The sequence below is a fragment of the Podarcis raffonei genome, chromosome 15 (genome assembly GCF_027172205.1).
Source record: "Podarcis raffonei isolate rPodRaf1 chromosome 15, rPodRaf1.pri, whole genome shotgun sequence".
Classification (NCBI taxonomy): Eukaryota; Metazoa; Chordata; class Lepidosauria; order Squamata; family Lacertidae; genus Podarcis; species Podarcis raffonei.
The window spans coordinates 20,741,154-20,757,548 of record NC_070616.1 but is presented as its reverse complement, the minus strand read 5'-3'; the positions used below and the strand labels follow the sequence as shown (position 1 = coordinate 20,757,548).

Genomic DNA, 16,395 nt, shown 5'->3' with positions numbered 1-16,395 from the left:
AAACTACAGGATCGCTGCACTAGTTCCCAAGACTGTATGTGCGGACTTTGATTTTACTGAGTGCATCTCTTTGCTACAACGACCCCCTCCTCTTTTCCTCAGTCTCCTTTTGGGGCTCTGCAAGATCTGCCAATTGCGTTACATTCACCATTGTGAGGGGCGTGCCCCATGGCAATGACTCGGTGTTGTGTTTCTAAGGGACGCCAGCAACTGGGGGGGGGGGGGGAAATCCCCCCACACCCATGCTTGTCAGTGTCTGCAGGAATTTGTCGCAGGGCTGTGGAGGTTCTCAGTGCAATGGCAGGGATCCACCTAGGCAGGGGCCCCTGGAGTTACAGCAATAGTGTTAGGTGCTCCATGCCCCCAGCGGCAAGAGTTCTTGGCACCCTCTTGTTCAAACTGCAAATGAAAGCATGCAGGTTCACGGCATGCTGCGAATGTGGAACCTTCACCCACTTCAATATGGCTTTCACGGGACTCCCCAGCCATGGCTGGCATTTAAAGGACCAAACTGAAAGCAACTAGTTGGGTGCCTTTTGGGTTAACAATAAAAGATGCCTTGGCTTGAACTCTTAGACTAATGCAAAAATTGTGAAAAGTGCCGTCCTACCCAGCCAAACGACCACACTGGGAGACTAAAAATGGAATAGTAATAAAAAGATTCCCTTTTCTTCACAGTAAGGAGGTCTTCAATTGTCTGAAAATCCCAGCAGACGAGCGGAGAGGTCGGCTACTTGCAGGTGTCAAAGAGAACAAAAAGATGTCCAACTCAAGCAGAATTGTTTGTGGATCAGCTTCTTGAATCCAGTGGATCCCTGACAGGCCTTGCACACTGATCCCGCAGAGAGATTCTCCGCATTTTTTGTTCCAGCCAGGGCAAGAGAACCAGCAGCAGAGCTGAACTCCTCTAGGGAAGGACTCCTAGATACGTTGGATTTCCTCCCTGCTTCCAGTGTTTGAAGCCAGCCTCTTAAATTCATCCACAGTGTGAGCATTCAGCAACCAGACTCCACCCACGCCCTGGAAATTCATCGATGGAGACGGGGGGAGGCAAGCCTTTCACAAGGATTTGGAGGAAGAAGTGGAGCCTTCCCTGAATCCAAGCCCTCCCTGCCTCCCTCCCACAAATCCATTTCAGACGCATGCCCTCAAATGAACCAGCTGGGGTGGGGGGTGAAGCAGTCAGGGATAAGCCCCCCACCCCCTGTCCTGGTTCAGCCCACATACTGGCTCCGTCCGAGGAAAGGCAAGTCCGTGGACTGGATGATTCGCCCTGCAGCACGCTCTTCAAAAATAATGATCTGAGAAGGAAATGGAAAGAAAAGGAACAGTTTGACACAAGTAACGGAATACTCTTGACTCTGCATTCATACAAAGTAGTAGTTGTTGTCATTGGCATCTGACAAATGAAAGGCGTATCTGCTGGGATCAGTAAGAGCTAGAATACTTCCATGTGGTTCATGTACTTCTAAACTTTCACAAGCACATTCCCCACATTTTCCTCAGGGACAGTGAAGTCATGGTGAAGGGTGGACAGGCCAGCGTTCTCCTCCTCCCATCATTCCTTGCAAACTCTATGCATGCCCTGGAAGCAATAAACCTGGAGGGAATTGGCTTCTCTAGGGCATTGATCACACATAAGGGAAAAGTACTTCTGCAGATCTAATTCAGGTGCCTAGGCTTTGAAACCTGGGTTCAAAACTTCATTCCGCCATTAAACTCACTGAGGGACCTTAGTCATAGTCTTGCAGCTTAACTTCCTTCAAAGGGTTGATGTGAGAACAAATAAGGGAGGAGGAAGAATGATGTGTACCACCTTGAGCTCCTTGGAGGGAGCGTGGGATATAAATGCAATAAAAGAAACCAGCTTTCTTTTCTGTTGTTCGCACACATCCTTTATGTTATAGGGCACATTTCTCAGATTTACACCCAGAAGCATAAAACATAAACAACCTCATGAACTAAGAGAGTTCATAATTCTTCCCTAATTAAGAGTCCACTCCTAGCCTTCCATGCTCCTCTGCTGCTTCAGCAACAAAGGATCAACCTTTTGCGCAAATGCTAATCACATGCCATAGATATATTTTTTAAAATGTGAGCTTAACTCGGAGCTGTTTTTTATCATGCACACTTCCCCTTTAAAACTGTTTTTATTTTATCTGCACTTTGATCACTATGACTATATCCACGAGTTTTAAAGTCCTGCTTTCGTTGCTGTTTTTAATGAATATATTCTATACTAGAGATACTTTTCGATTAAGCGGTATACAAAATATTGCTAAACAAATACATGATATCTGACCATCAGCCATTTTGGTAGGGCTGATATGAGCTGCAGTCCAATATCATCTGGAGGGCGAGGCGTTTGACCTACCCCTGGTACCTGCCAAGGTAGGTTATTACAGGCTTTGTGGGCACCAGTCGGGCAACTCACCTCATTGTGCCCTTGCTGGAGCCATGTGGCTGGGAGGTAGAGTGTCCCTTGAGGACCAATTTTCCAGTAGCGACCGAGGTTCTGCCCATTGACAAAGACGACACCTTTGCTCCAACCCTAGGAAACAGAGATGGGTCCGGAGTGCAGTAACAGAATATGTGGACATTCTAGAATGCAGCTAACATTTCTACAGATGGCCTAGGCAAATATGGGGAAATGGCAGAAAACTTTCACCACCTCCTTCTCCAAACTTGATGCTGCCATAAAAGAGCCAATGTGGTGCAGTGGTTAGGGAATCAGACTAGCACCCGGGAGACCAGGGTTCAAATCCCCACTAAGCCACAAAGCTCATTGAGTGGCCTGTCAATGCTTCTCAGCCTAACCTACCTCACAGGGCTGTTGTGGGTAGTAAATGAGGATGGGGAGAGTCCTGCATGCCACCTTGAGCTCCATGAGAGAAAGGTGGGATATTAATGCAGTAAGTAAGTGAAAAAGGAAAAAGGAAATAGTTATAAGGGTGCCTACTCAGCTAAGCACCAAGACCACTTGGGGCATGACTGGTGCCACACTTTCCTATTCCCACTGCAAGAATAAATAAAAATGCATTTACATGTTTCAGAAAGTGTCCTAGAAAAGTGGAAGCTTTTAGAAGATTTATCATCAAATCAAACCTAGATCAATTTTCTGTTAAGTATACTGTAGAGCAAAAATATCAACTTAAGGAGTTTAGAATGTGAATACAGTGGTACCTCAGGTTACATACGCTTCAGGTTACATATGCTTCAGGTTACAGACTCCGCCAACCCAGAAATAGTGCTTCAGGTTAAGAACTTTGCTTCAGGACAAGAACAGAAATTGTGCTCCAGCGGCGCGGCGGCAGCAGGAGGCCCCATTAGCTAAAGTGGTGCTTCAGGTTAAGAACAGTTTCAGGTTAAGAGCAGACCTCTGGAACGAATTAAGTACTTTACCTGAGGTACTACTGTACTAGATTCTCCCTGCACCTCACTCCCACTTCCCTCAAAAAAAGGTGGTGAGAACGTCTCACAAGATGATTTCATGTGGAATGCAGAACAAATTCAGTTGTCTGTTCCTCTGAATGAGGCTCACAGTGTACAATCCAACCAGCTGCAGCTAATAATGTTCTAATCAGTGCACAGCAATGGCTTGGATGTGCATCACAAAAAATGCATAGATTTCCAACAATACGATGATAGTGTGGAAGGCGAAAACACGCAGGCATAAAGGAACAGATTCTGCACACCTCTAGCTGTAGCGGATACACAATTCTTGCTGCCAAGGACCCTGTTGTCTAAAAAGAAGCCCAACGGCTCATCAACAAAGGCCCTTCTCTCCAGCATCTCTTCTTAAGGCCTCTGATCCAGCAACTCACCTCTAGCTTCAAGAAAGTGTCCTGAGGCATATGTTGCACCTGAAGGGTCCCTCGGAAGAACGCTGGGCCCATTGCGCTGTCAGGGACGGCACTCCAAGGAGTGGTCCCACGTAGGCTGCGGGGAGAAAGCAGATGACGATAAGAAAAGAAGAAGCTGCATCCCAGGGCCAGTTTTGATGCCGGGAGAGCCTTACTGGTTGGCAATTTTGCCTTGTGAATGCTTTGAGGCTGCATCCTGGTTCAAGTCCACTTTGGGAAGCTGAGATCCAGCCACACATCAAAGGTCACAAACATCCTCTTCTTCACCCTGCCCTAGTCACCCCCCAGCACACTAAAAGGAAGTCACAGGATATCAACTTTTCCACAGTTATGTGAACTGGCTCTCATTTGGCTCACAGCAGCAAAAAAACAGAATTTGGCTCAAGCCCCCAAGAGCTTATGCTAAGTATCTGGGGGAGCAAGAATTGGGCGGTGATGTGTTCTCAAAAGTTAAAATTGCTCTTCCTTGTACTATATGAGGAAATTTCAGGAGGGCAGAATGGAAAAGGGACCTCAACCACAACTGATATAAAATGCTCACATTCAAGGCGGACAGTGTCAAACATGAGCCCTCAACATAAAGATACCATCTTATTATACCAAGTCAAAGTATGTTTCCATATAGCCCAGTCTTGCACACTATGACTCGCAGCAGCACCCCAGGATTTAGGTACATGCCTTTCCCATCACCTGTCATTTAACCCTTTAAAAACCAATACCTCAAGGTAATCACCTTTCCCCATATCAAGCAACCTGGACCCTGCAATCGTCACCTGGGGCCCTTCTTTGTGTGCCCCATCTGTAGAAGTCTGTAGGGTGAGAACATGAGGCTAGGCCTTTTCAGTGGTGGCTCCTTGCTTCTGGAATGCTCTCCTCAGGAGGCTTGCCTGGCACCATCATTGCATATCTTTAGGTGCCAGGCAGAAACATTCCTTTTAACCAGGCCGTTGGCTTTTAACTATCTCTGGCCGTTTTGTGTGGGTGCGATGCTTTAATACAGGGTTTTCTTGATGCTGGTTTTAACATATGTTTGTGTTTGTTTGTTTTTGCTTAAGATATTGTAAATCACTTTGAGCTGCTGTGGCAAAAACCAGCAACTATTAAATTAGTAAATAACACCAACGCCATTATAGCCAGAAAAAGTCTCCAAGGATGGAGATCATGTGTGTGTGTAGGATGAAAAGGCTCCTGTTCGAAAGCTGGCTGGAACACACCACAACATCCTGCCGCAGGTTCCATTTGCTCCTTCTGTTGCAGTGAGGGCTAATTGCTGAGTAAGAGCTGCAGGAGGGGGAGTGTTCGGAGAAGGCTTCAACAACTGGCATTTCCATGATGCGGCAACTCCCCACCACCTGCCTCCAAGGAAGGCAGCAGCTTTCAGCCCTCATCTAGCCGTGTTAGGGTTTCTAGGCACTGTTGCATTGGCAGAGCAGGACAGCTATGAAAAATGATCGCCTGCATCCCTCCTTGCACAAGGAATATTCAGCTGATTCGTATATCCTGCGACAAGCAAACCCTCACCGGTTTTGTTTTGTTTTTTCTCTTTACCTTTCCCATTTCTGATTCCCTCCGGCTCACACCTCCAGGTTGCCACCTTGCTATCAAGAGCAGCCCCAGTGTGACCGCTCAAGAGATGAGATGAGCAGTCTTTCAAGATAGGCAACTCCACCTCCCTTTTCTCACCAACCAGGAACCCCAACCTCAAGGACGGCAGGCGAGATGACTGCACGTCTACGGAGAGACGGGGAATGCCAGTTCGCATTCCATCTAATCCCTTCCAGCTCCCCGGGGCTGTGTATATTTTCTTATTAAAAGGCCCCTTTTACATGCCCAGAGGCGACAGCGCTGTAACAAACTCCAGGGCCCTAATCCAATAAAGGGGCTTCCTTCAGATGCGCTAAGTCGGCGGCGGCAGCAAACTGGGAGATGCTCTGTGAGAGGTGAGATCGCTGGCTCAGCGGGATTGCTCCTCTGCCCTATACGTCCGCAAAGCAAACAGGTTTTAAATGGCTAATGGGTCATCTAGCATAGTTCTGGAGAGAAGAAAATTGACTGGGGCCTGAGTTCTGTTCAGGATGATCCACACGTGCTGCGTGGGTGGGTGGGACTTCTCTGAGTAAGAGCTATTTTCCGGGAAGAACATTCAACATTGATCCTGTGCGACTCTCTAAGGACCAGGGGTGTGTGTGTGTGTGTGTGTGTGTGTGTGTGTGTGTGTTTGTGTGTGTGTGTTTTAAAACAATGATGTTTTATTTTTATCTGCTAAGCCAGGTTTTGCCCACCTGGTGCCCTCCAAATGCTGTGAATGACAACTCTCACCAGCCCCAGGCAGCAAGGTAAAGCCTGTACGTACTAAGCAATACACACTGTTGTGTTGTATGCAATACAACAGTGGTAAGGATATACTCTGTGTGCAATAAAACATTTAAAATATCAATAAAGGTCTTTCCCTCTCTATTAGATTTTCTTTTCTTTTGAAGCAAAGACCATTTTCTGCATTGGAAAAAAAAGGGAGGTAAATGCAGTGCTGTGCAGTGGTTAGAGCACTGAACTAGGACGAAATAAATGGGACTCAAATTCCCACTCAGTCAGAGGTGACCTTTGGCAATCACTCCCTCTTCACTCAGGAGCAGGGAGACGTTTTCTGCCTAGGGATGTGCTTCCTTGGGCACAATCATTGGAAACAGGTCACGCCAGCAGTCGGGGGGGAGGGGGGAACAGGACTAGAGTAATGAGGGGACAGAATTGTCTCTTCTCTGTCTCATAGAATCGTAGAATTGTAGAGTTGGAAGGGACCATGATGGCCAACCCCACTGCAATGCTGAAATCTTTTGCCCAAGATGTGCCTCGAACCCATGACCCTAAGATTAAGAATCTCTCATCTCTCTTTTTGCCACCCACTTCTCCCTCCTCCCCCGTCTTTCTCAGTTATCAGGTGACATGAGGAGGGACAGATCACTCTTGGTAGAGGTCAGACTTGATTGCCTGAAGAGCCCTTTTGAGATTAGGCTGAAGCCTAATGCATCCAGAGAGCCACAAGATGCCAACCCCAACTTAGCCTAACATACCTCACAGGGTTGCTGTGAGGACAGAAACAGGAGGGAACTATGTACCCAACTCTGAGCAAACCAGAGAATGGACGGGCCACAAAGGGAATACATGAAAGCTTCCCCAGGCCAAAATGCTGCTGGTGTCCCACAAGCTACACCCAGGTGGTCCCCAGCATGTCTGTCAAAATACAATTTGAAGTCATGCAGTGTTAACCACAGCTGCTTTCAATTGCTACAAGAGGCAGAAACAGCCATTAAGTGGTCTGCGAAGACTGTCATCAGTTTTCAAGGGAAGACTGATAGGAAGAACAACATCCATAACTAAGGTTGCTTGAAATTCATTTTACTAACATCTCTGAGGATCGGGACAGAATGATTGTTCAGATTCTGTGGGGTGGAGGGGAGGTTTGGGAATCACTGCCCTAGACTGCACCCACTTCAGGCTACAGGTGAGCAGTTGCACGTTTAAACCCACCCCCCAGTAAATCGCCGCTACCCAGCGGCAGAGCGTATGCCCAAGGGCGTGGGTGGCGGAGGGCGCCCTCTGCACGCCACAGTTCAGGGTAGAAGAGGGATGGGGAAGCTGCTGCCCACTCTCCTCCTGCTCCCTGTTGCCAGGTCAGGCCTGACCCAGCAGCAGAACTGCCACAGCCAGGCCATGGCCGAGGAAAGCAGGCGGCAGCTTTGCCACCCACTCTTCCCCTGCTTTCTGCCACCAGGGCAGGCCTGACACGGTGGCAGAGGCAGAGCTTCTGTGGCCGGGGGCGAGGCGCCTCGCAGCCAAGGAGGGTGGGCAGCAGCATTACCAATTCTCCTGCTCTCCGCCGCCGGGTCAGACCTGACCTGGTAATAGAGCCGCTGCAGCTGGGAAAGCCTCACTGCAGCCGAGGAGGGCTGCTCTCTGCCGCTCCCAAGACACAGCTCTTTCTGATGCGGAGCCAGACTCCAATGAAGGAGCCTGCTGTGAGGGCGCCTGTTTGCACCCCCTCTCAAAATTGTGCCCAGGGCCATGGCCCCCACCATGCTACGCCTCTGCTGCTGTCCATATAAATTAAGTACGGCAAAGAGTCGACCAGCCTGAATTCTTCCTGTTTAATGCCTTGTAGGGATATCGCCGAGTGGACAGTGGGGTCCGGAGGGAGCACACTTTCCACCAGCAGGCAGCCACGTCTGCCTGCACGCATGACCCTGGGGTGCAGGGAAAACGCCCCCTCAGACAAGCCACGGCTGTCGGAACATCGTCCCTTGTATCTGACCTTTTGCGGTCTCAGCAGTCAGCAGTGTCCTGTCTGTAACCTTTTTCCTTAGAGACCTTTTGTCTCCATTCATCATACACTGTGCAAGGGGAAAATGACACTGTGGAACAGGTTCCAAAATAGCTTTATACCACCCCACAATCTCGGGACGGAAGATGTGTAAAGGTCACAGCCCAAAGTGTATTTGCCTGGCTTGCATAAAAAGAGGCTCCACAGGAATGGTGGCAGCTCGCTTCAGACCACCTGTGCGCAGCTCACATGATGATCAACACCTGCCTTGGGCCTTCACTTCAATGCCTGCTTTTCTGCACACAGTGAGCTTTATTCAGGCATGCATTCCCCCCCTTCCAAAAATGCCAGAATCTGGGAAAAGTCTCACCACTTGATCCTGCTTGCTGTATACATTGCCCTAGGTGCCATGGATTGTGCACAAGGCAGGACTCCCCAGAAAAAGAAGGATCAAAGGAGACTAGAAAGGGAATGCAAGAAGAACACAAGAACAGCCTGCTGGATCAGGCCAATGGGCCATCTAGTCCAGCACTCTGTTCTCACAGTGGCCACCCAAATGGCTGTGGAAAACCCACAAACCAGATCCGAGTATAAGGGCCCTCTCCCCCCCTGTGGTTCCAGCAACTGATTTTCAGAAACAATACACGGTCACAAAGCCTCTCTAAAGGATGCTATCAGTCTGCGTGGGATGATAAGCCCCTTTTGTTTCGGGAGGAATTACTGGCCTGGAACAGTCACAGGAACAGCGGTGGCATTATCTGAGCTAAGCTCAGGACAACCACGGTTCAGTGCTGCACGTTCTGGCACCCCACAAAGAGATTTCCACCTTCTTCTTATCCTTTCCGAAGAGTCAACACCTGTTCTGTGATGGTGCTGCTTGCTGATCTGGTTTTCCTTGCTGAGCAGCACCTCTCCCCCTCGCGCCCCCCGCCCACTTTTTGCTGGGAACTTGCAAGTGCAAAGGACTCTAGCAGGGACAGGAGGCTGATGGAGCTGGCCCTGGAAATGCAAGCACCTTCACAGCAGAAAAACAGAAGAGAGAGCTGCAGCTAAACAACCTGCAACCTGGCAAGGGAAACAATCTCTTTCTGGAGAGCTTTGTGACTCAGTCGCCAAAGTTCCTAAAGGTCAAAAAAGAGAAAGGAAGACCCTCCCCACCAAAGCAACCCTCGGATTTTAGCCAAGAAACCAGCTGCATTTACAAAATAAAAGCAAAATGTGCTTTGACCTTGGATCACACTGAAAAAAAATGGAATAACTGGTTTAGCGGCAGAATTGGGGGGAGGGTGGCACTGATGGGAGTTGTAGTCCAAACTATCTGGAAGGTAGAAAGCTTGAGAAGGGAAGCCTAGTGGCAGAAAAGGATTTGCTGTTGCCCAGCTTTGCTGGCCGCTGCCTGTGCCATCCCTAGCAAGGCTTGTTCCTGGTCCTAGAGCCTGGCATGGTCCCATGTACAGAATTCAGGACCCCAGAAATTTCAGGTTTCTCTTTCCTTCTTTTAAATGGAAAGAATGGACTTCTTCAGGCAAGGCGCCATTAGGTTGTGGAACTCCCCTCCACAGAATCCCTGCTTTGCTGGCTACCACAAAACACAACAATGGTGAGGACTGGGCAAGCATGCTCCACCCCCACCTATGGGAGAGTGCACTCTGCCCATGCCTGGCGCACATGCGCACATACAAGCAGCACTATGCCCCTGGTTTTACCCATCCAAACAGTTTTGATGGGACCACTGAGCAAAGCTGAGCTACTGGGCTTGAGCAGAAATAAGAAGAGGTCTGAAATGCAGGCATCGATAAGGAAGGGCTGCTGCAGTGCTCTGTGTGTTTTCGTGAGCTACCTGGTCATGATTTGCCAGCTCACTCCAGGACCAGATGCCGCCTTGCCTGGCAGGTGGAGTTGCTAACTAGGTCTTGTCCCTCTGCCAAATGCATTTGCTGTAAATAAGGGAAAGAGGGAAACAAGTAGTGACAACGGGGTATGCGGGTGTTGAGTATCTGCACAAACCTTTCTATGAAGCTGGGTTTCATGTCCAGGCTGTAAATCTTGAAGTTCCTCAAGGCGGTTTTGTTGAGATAGATATCACCAATTAAGCCTGCAAGAGAGACAAGAGTAAATGCCGAACTGAGCAGTGAGGCTGATGAATCAACTCTGGAAGCAGAGGGAATGAGCAAGCTGTGCTCAGCAGCAGCTGTCCTCTGCAGGAAGATCAGGGCCCGTAAGGCGCCTACTGGTATCGAAGAGAGAGGGGAAGTTCCACTATATTGGCAGAAATCATTCCACTTGTTGCAATGGCTTCCCCAGATTCCAGTCGCTGAATCATTGCTACCGTCCAAAGAGCTCCTTTAGCCCAAAGGGCTGAACACACCTAGCGGGGATTATTGATCCAGCCCCCTGACACTTTAACTGGCAGATTGCTGCATCGTGTCTCAAAACACATACTCTGTTTTCATTTCCAAAGCTGTTTGCCAGGCAGCACTGGGAGAGCGAGAGGCAGCTGCTCAAGAAACACACATCCAAATTTCCATTTGCGGCGAGGAGTTAGTTCTGTAGCTACTTGAACCTTGATTTCTGGATATTGCATGCTTGCCGGGAGTCTTTAGACTATAGGTTACATATGTTAAGAAGGCATCCCAGGGATGAGAGCAGATGTGGAGTAACTGAGGTGAACACAAAAGACATTAGGAAGCTGCCTCATACCATCTAGCTTTGCCTTTGCCTATCTAGCTTAGTTTTCTTGACAACGATGGGCAACAGATCTCCAGGGTGTCAGACACAAGTCTCCCCCCCCCCCACCTGGAGATGCTGGGGGATGAATCTGGGACCTTCTGCATGCAAACCAGAGCTACAAGCCTTCCCACAAAGGGTAGGGGTGAAGGGCTTGGGTGAAAATAGAATGGGAAAATAGGCTGCATGTTGTTCAAGAGAATAAATAAATTAAAAGATTTCTCATAAAAGGCTGTGGCAATGAGGCAAAAAATCCTCTAATCCCCTGCTTTTCAAGCTGCAGAAGAGTTGGCTGATGATGTACAGCACTGTGCGAATGGATCTTCCATAGATCAGCTCCCTGCTCCACAGCAAACCCCACACAATCACAACAGAAGCAGGCAAAGAGAGAGGACAGCCAGCCAGAGGGTGTTTGTGCCCAAAGCAGACTCGGGCAAAGGATATTCCAGAAATGCACTCGAGAAGACTCACAAGCAACCTGGCACATTAGATCACACCAAACTGGGCACCGCAACACAAGCTGTACCAAACTCCCCGAGCGAGAGGCTCCATGCGGCTGGCCATTCTCCTATCTCCCATGCATCAGTTTCCGTAGCTGGCTGCAACTGACCAAGCATTAAGGTGATGAAAGCAAAGGAGTGAAAGAGCAAGTGTGTTATGCCTGCCAAATCAAAGCTTCGGAAGCACTAACACGGCTCTGAAATAAATAGCAGGCGAAATGCCGAACAATTGTTCAGGTAAGAAATATACCTTCAATGGGCCATTTATGCACAACCTTGTCAAGGAACTCCCCTCCCAGGAAAGATCTGCCTGGCACCTTCTTTGTTAACCATTAGATTCCAAACAAAGTCGGCTCTGTTTAATGGGCCTTTAGTAATTGGTTTTGGTGTTAATTCTATTGCTAGTTTTGTGGCGGCTGTGGGTTGTGTTTGGTCAACTTGGTGAGTGTGCTTCCTTGGAGATCATTTGTTTTAAATGCTATTTTTTCTGTATTGAACAGACATCCACAGGAGTTGGAAGCCTCCTCAAAGGTAATCTAATCCAACACCCTGTTAGTGCAGGAAATCTACTACTAGAGAACCTGTTCATCTAACTTCCCTGCTTAAAAACCTATTGTGGAGGGTAATTCAATGGCAAAAAAACTCCATAACCCTTGCTACCAACTGTGGCAGTGGGTGTCATAACTCCTATGTCTTAGTTCTTTGTCGGTAAACCAGTGTGGCCTACCACACAAACTACAACAAGGCAGCGATCCCGCTACTCTCAGATAATTACAAACAGGGCTAGTATGTGCTGGCATTCTTAGGGAACGAAGAAAAAACACACAATGTCATATTTGGCACAGAATCCAGCTTGCTAAGGATTTTAGTTTCTTTTTTAAAAGCAAGTTTCTAGTCCTTTTGACTGCAAAGTTACACTCCGAAGTGCATGAGCACTACCTGTTGAAACCTCAGGAGCCAGATAGATTAAGGTATCAATGGCTTGGGGCAGAATTTTGAAATATTTCCTGCTGTTCCCCGCAACTAGTAGAAGCAGAATAAATTATGCAAAGTAAGAGCAACTATGCAAGATTTGCATAAATTATTCATTTCCCTCTAAAGAGGTTACAGAATTCAGTTTCTGTTGGCACAAAAATTTGGAGTTACCGGGGGGGGGTATATATATATTTTTTAAAAAGCAGAGAGTTAAATAGAGTCCTGCTTATTGTATATTCGGAATGGGGGGGGAAGAATGGTGAAGCAACCCACTAAAAACATGATTATTTAGCAGTTATTTAGCCCAGCCCACCTTTCCGCTGGTTGTTCAGATTGCGCCCATAGTTGACTCGCCCACGATTCTCAACAAGGAGCCGGAGTTGCCTGTATCCCTGCAAGGAACAATTAAGGACAGTTCCTAATCTAAGAACAAGGAGATACAGAGAAATGCAGAAATATGGGCAGGAAGAGAATTTGCTCTGCCTCTTAGGGTGAAGGCAGATTTAATATTGGATTGCTCTCAGCATTTCCAGAGCAGCCTCACTGCTCTAATAACGTTGCATCTGTCTTTGCCCTGAGTAGGTAAAAATGCTCCATCTGTCTTTACCCTAGCACACCTATTCCTCTCTAGGGCTGAGCTCTAAAAGGCTGCAAGTTAAAGCGGAAGCTGCTATGGTGCAGCACTTATTGGCTTGTCATCAAGAAATCTCCAGCAATCTCCTACTTGTGAAGCAGTTTCATACTTAAAAAAACAAAAGAAAACACTTATCAGGTGGTTGGGGCTTTTTAAAAATCAAATGAAGGGATCAACACACTGGTCATTTCATCTCTTGCAAAAGTGGGCTATGGATCACACTGGGAGCTTCCATTTTCTATCTTCAAACTTGGGAAATAAAATCAGCAGCAGACAATGTATGCTTAAACACTTGGGCAGCAAGCTTCAGTGGGTTTAATCAGTAGATTTATCATTAAAACCTCTAGCTAATTCGTCTCTGGGGGCAATTTTAATTGGCTACCGGGAAAGTTCAGCCAGTGGAGTTGCAGGTTCAGCCTGCAAACCTAAATACTGTTGTTGGAGAGTACATTTTAGTGCATCTACTCTTGGGGCTCATCCAGATTTCCTTTTCCATTGTGCTATCTTTCCAGGCGCTATAAAACTCCATGTCCGAGCAAGGGTTTTTTTTTTTGTCCTGGCACTTTTCCCAGGAAAACTCACGTTTTACCACTGATTTGGAGGAAATGGCAATCCATGTAAAACCTGATTGCGGTTTGCTCCAATTCAGGGAGAAAACATGGGTTTTTTAAATGCTGGGACAAAATAATAATAATCAAACGGCTCAGACATGGAGCTTTAAAGGTTGGACTTGTGCCTAGAAACACAGCACAAAAGGAAGTCTGGATGAGCCCTGAGAGCAGACCCACTGAAATTAAGATTCAACTTGCTGGATTCAACTTGCCTGGCGTGCCAGCAGAAACTGGTGTGAGGGCGCCCACCAGAAAACATCTGGGAAAGAGATACAAATGGCACTTGTTGCCTGCAACTCACTCTTAATCCTTCCGACTGCTTACCTGCCCATCAGGAATTGACAATTGGTGTTTGACGTAATCAAGGTAGCCAATATGCAGAGTATTAAGAAACACCTGTGGGAAAAGAAACAGCCAGAGCCTCATTTGTCAGTTGTGAAAATCCAGAGGATTAGAAGGGGATTTAGGGGCTGGAGGGAGGAGCAGAAATTCCCCCTCGCCCAGTGGCAACAGGGATGGCTGGGGTCTCTTCCAAGCTTTGACTGTAAGCTTATTATGATAATCATTTAAACAGCACTTAAGAATAGGGGAAAACACATTTATTAAAGAATCCAGATTATGCAGGATCAACAGATATGTTTGGGTGGCTGATACCTGACGCTATGCCTCTTCCCATATAAACCTCCCTCTGGGTTACAATCTGCTGCCAAGGTACTTTATCGGGTGCTTTTATCTGAGGTACACTATGCAATAACAAAATAAGTATCCAAAGGACCACCTTCTTCCCCAAAGAGCCTCTCGGGTGTAAATATCAGCAGAAGGGGCCCTCTTGGTAGCTCCTCCATCTTCAAAAGCACAGGGATGAGGACCAATGAAAGTCACCATCTCTGTGCCTATTCCCCAAATGGGGAGACTCCCTCTCTTCTCTGAATCTTTACAATACAGTTCTCAGCCTGTTAAAGGTACCCAAAAATGCATTTTTTAAAAAAAATTATTTTAGGATAAAATAGGTTTAGAAATGCACACACTGAGATAAAACGCCTATTTAAATGCTTAAGTGGATACAAGTCTTCCTACTGATTTTTCTTTTTAAATCACAAACTGATGCAAAAATGGGAAGTATAACAGACTTAGGAATGGGCACACACGCAAAATGGATGCAGCCTGGAAACATCCCTAGCTTTAAGCACATGTCTAAAAACACTTAGGTTTCACAGAGAATGGGAGGGAGTGGTGTGTGGAAAGCTAGTGAGACATCAGGGATTTGACATGTCTTCATTCTGAGAATAGCCTTACAATAGCCTTGTGCTTAAGCCAGGAGTGGCTCACCTGCTGCAGCCCCCAAGGTGTTGTTGGATTCCAACTTCCATCACCCTCAGCAGGCATAGGGAAGGACTGTAGCTCGGCTCAACATCTGCTCTGCAGGCAGAAGGCACCAGGTTCAATCCCTGGTATCTCCACGTAGGGCTGGGAGAGACTTCCTGCTTGAAACCCTCTTCTGTACCCAGCACAGAAACCAAAGCAGGATGTCAAGAGGACAGCCCTCCCTTCTACATCCAGAATAAAAATGAAACTGGATACTGCAGGAGGGACAGAGTTCTCCACCCTTCCTATTCCAACCCATATATTTTTCTGCACACTAGTTAACTTTCATGCTCTTATTTACAAGGTTGCATTATGGTCACTCAGTTAATTAAAGTAACATTAACGTCTTCCCCACCCATCCCAGACCCTCAGCAGAGGCTGTTGACTTAACCCGACTACAATCTCCACCTGTGCTCTGTCCCGGACATGGTCATGTGATTGGAGCTCTCCTCCGCCAGGTATGACAGTCTCGTACAGGATATATCCAAAAGCTTGACCGTTCCCATTGTTCACCGGGAGGTTCTCCATGTTAATGGGATGCTCGGATTTCAAGGGCTGCAAAGCAGAAATCGCAAACTTTCAACAAAATCCTAAGTGTGTCTTAAGTCAGGAATATGTTCCATGCAGTTCGATGGTTCTCTCCCTCTCTCTCTCTCTGCACAGTAAAACAGCTTTATGAACACCCCCCCTCCCATCCCTGGGGTGAGCAGACAGAATCTTAACTTGAGTCCATAAGATTTCATCTGGGTTTTTTGATTCGTATATTTCTCAGATTAAACTCCCTTATATTGCGACAAAGGGAATGCAGAGGTGTCAATTTTTCCGTCTCCAGAAGAGAGTCTTTCCTCACTTGACTGCGACTACAAGTCCCAGATTCCTTAGCAGGAAAATGAATTGCTGGGGGCCTTCTTCCCAGTGTGAATCAGACATACATGAGAGGTCCAGAGGGTGGCAACACGAGAACGGGCCTTCTCTGAAGTGGCTGCTCGTCTGTGGAATGCTCTCCCCAGGGAAGTTTGCCTGGTGCCTTCATTATACATATTTGCGCAAGGCAAAAATGTTCCTTTTTAACCAGGCCTTTGATTGATCTTATTGACATCCTATGCCTTTCAAAATGTGGTTGGGGGGGCAGTTATTGGGTTGCTTTTATTTTGATTATATATTTTGTGGTTTTCATTCTGGTTTTGTTCTGTGAGCCACCCTGAGACTTCCGGGTATAGGGCAGAATATACATTCAGTAAACAAACAAGCAAATAAATAAATCAAAGCCATTTCACACTGATGGTGATGAGACCAGAAGTCCTAGCCCGGTACCTGTTGCGGAGGAAATGCTCCCAAGGGGACTGAGTGTGGCTAAGTTTCTGGGAGCCTTAATCAGGAAAAGGGACGAGCAATGGGCCACAGG

General features: G+C 47.3%; 1 protein-coding gene across 4 annotated transcripts in view; it reads right to left on the bottom strand.

Moving 5' to 3' along the window:
• Positions 1 to 642: 642 nt before the first annotated feature.
• GLB1L2 (galactosidase beta 1 like 2) overlaps positions 643 to 16,395 on the bottom strand; it is a 63,004-nt gene continuing 47,251 nt past the window's right edge. For all 4 annotated transcript variants that reach the window (XM_053366386.1, XM_053366387.1, XM_053366388.1 and 1 more), the window contains 7 exons: positions 15,399 to 15,545; positions 13,950 to 14,021; positions 12,694 to 12,772; positions 10,186 to 10,273; positions 3,825 to 3,939; positions 2,435 to 2,551; positions 643 to 1,301 (listed from right to left, as the gene is read on the bottom strand). In XM_053366386.1, the coding sequence (XP_053222361.1) occupies positions 1,215 to 1,301; positions 2,435 to 2,551; positions 3,825 to 3,939; positions 10,186 to 10,273; positions 12,694 to 12,772; positions 13,950 to 14,021; positions 15,399 to 15,545 (705 nt within the window). In that variant the 3' untranslated portion in view covers positions 643 to 1,214. The remainder of the gene's footprint in view (positions 1,302 to 2,434; positions 2,552 to 3,824; positions 3,940 to 10,185; positions 10,274 to 12,693; positions 12,773 to 13,949; positions 14,022 to 15,398; positions 15,546 to 16,395) is intronic.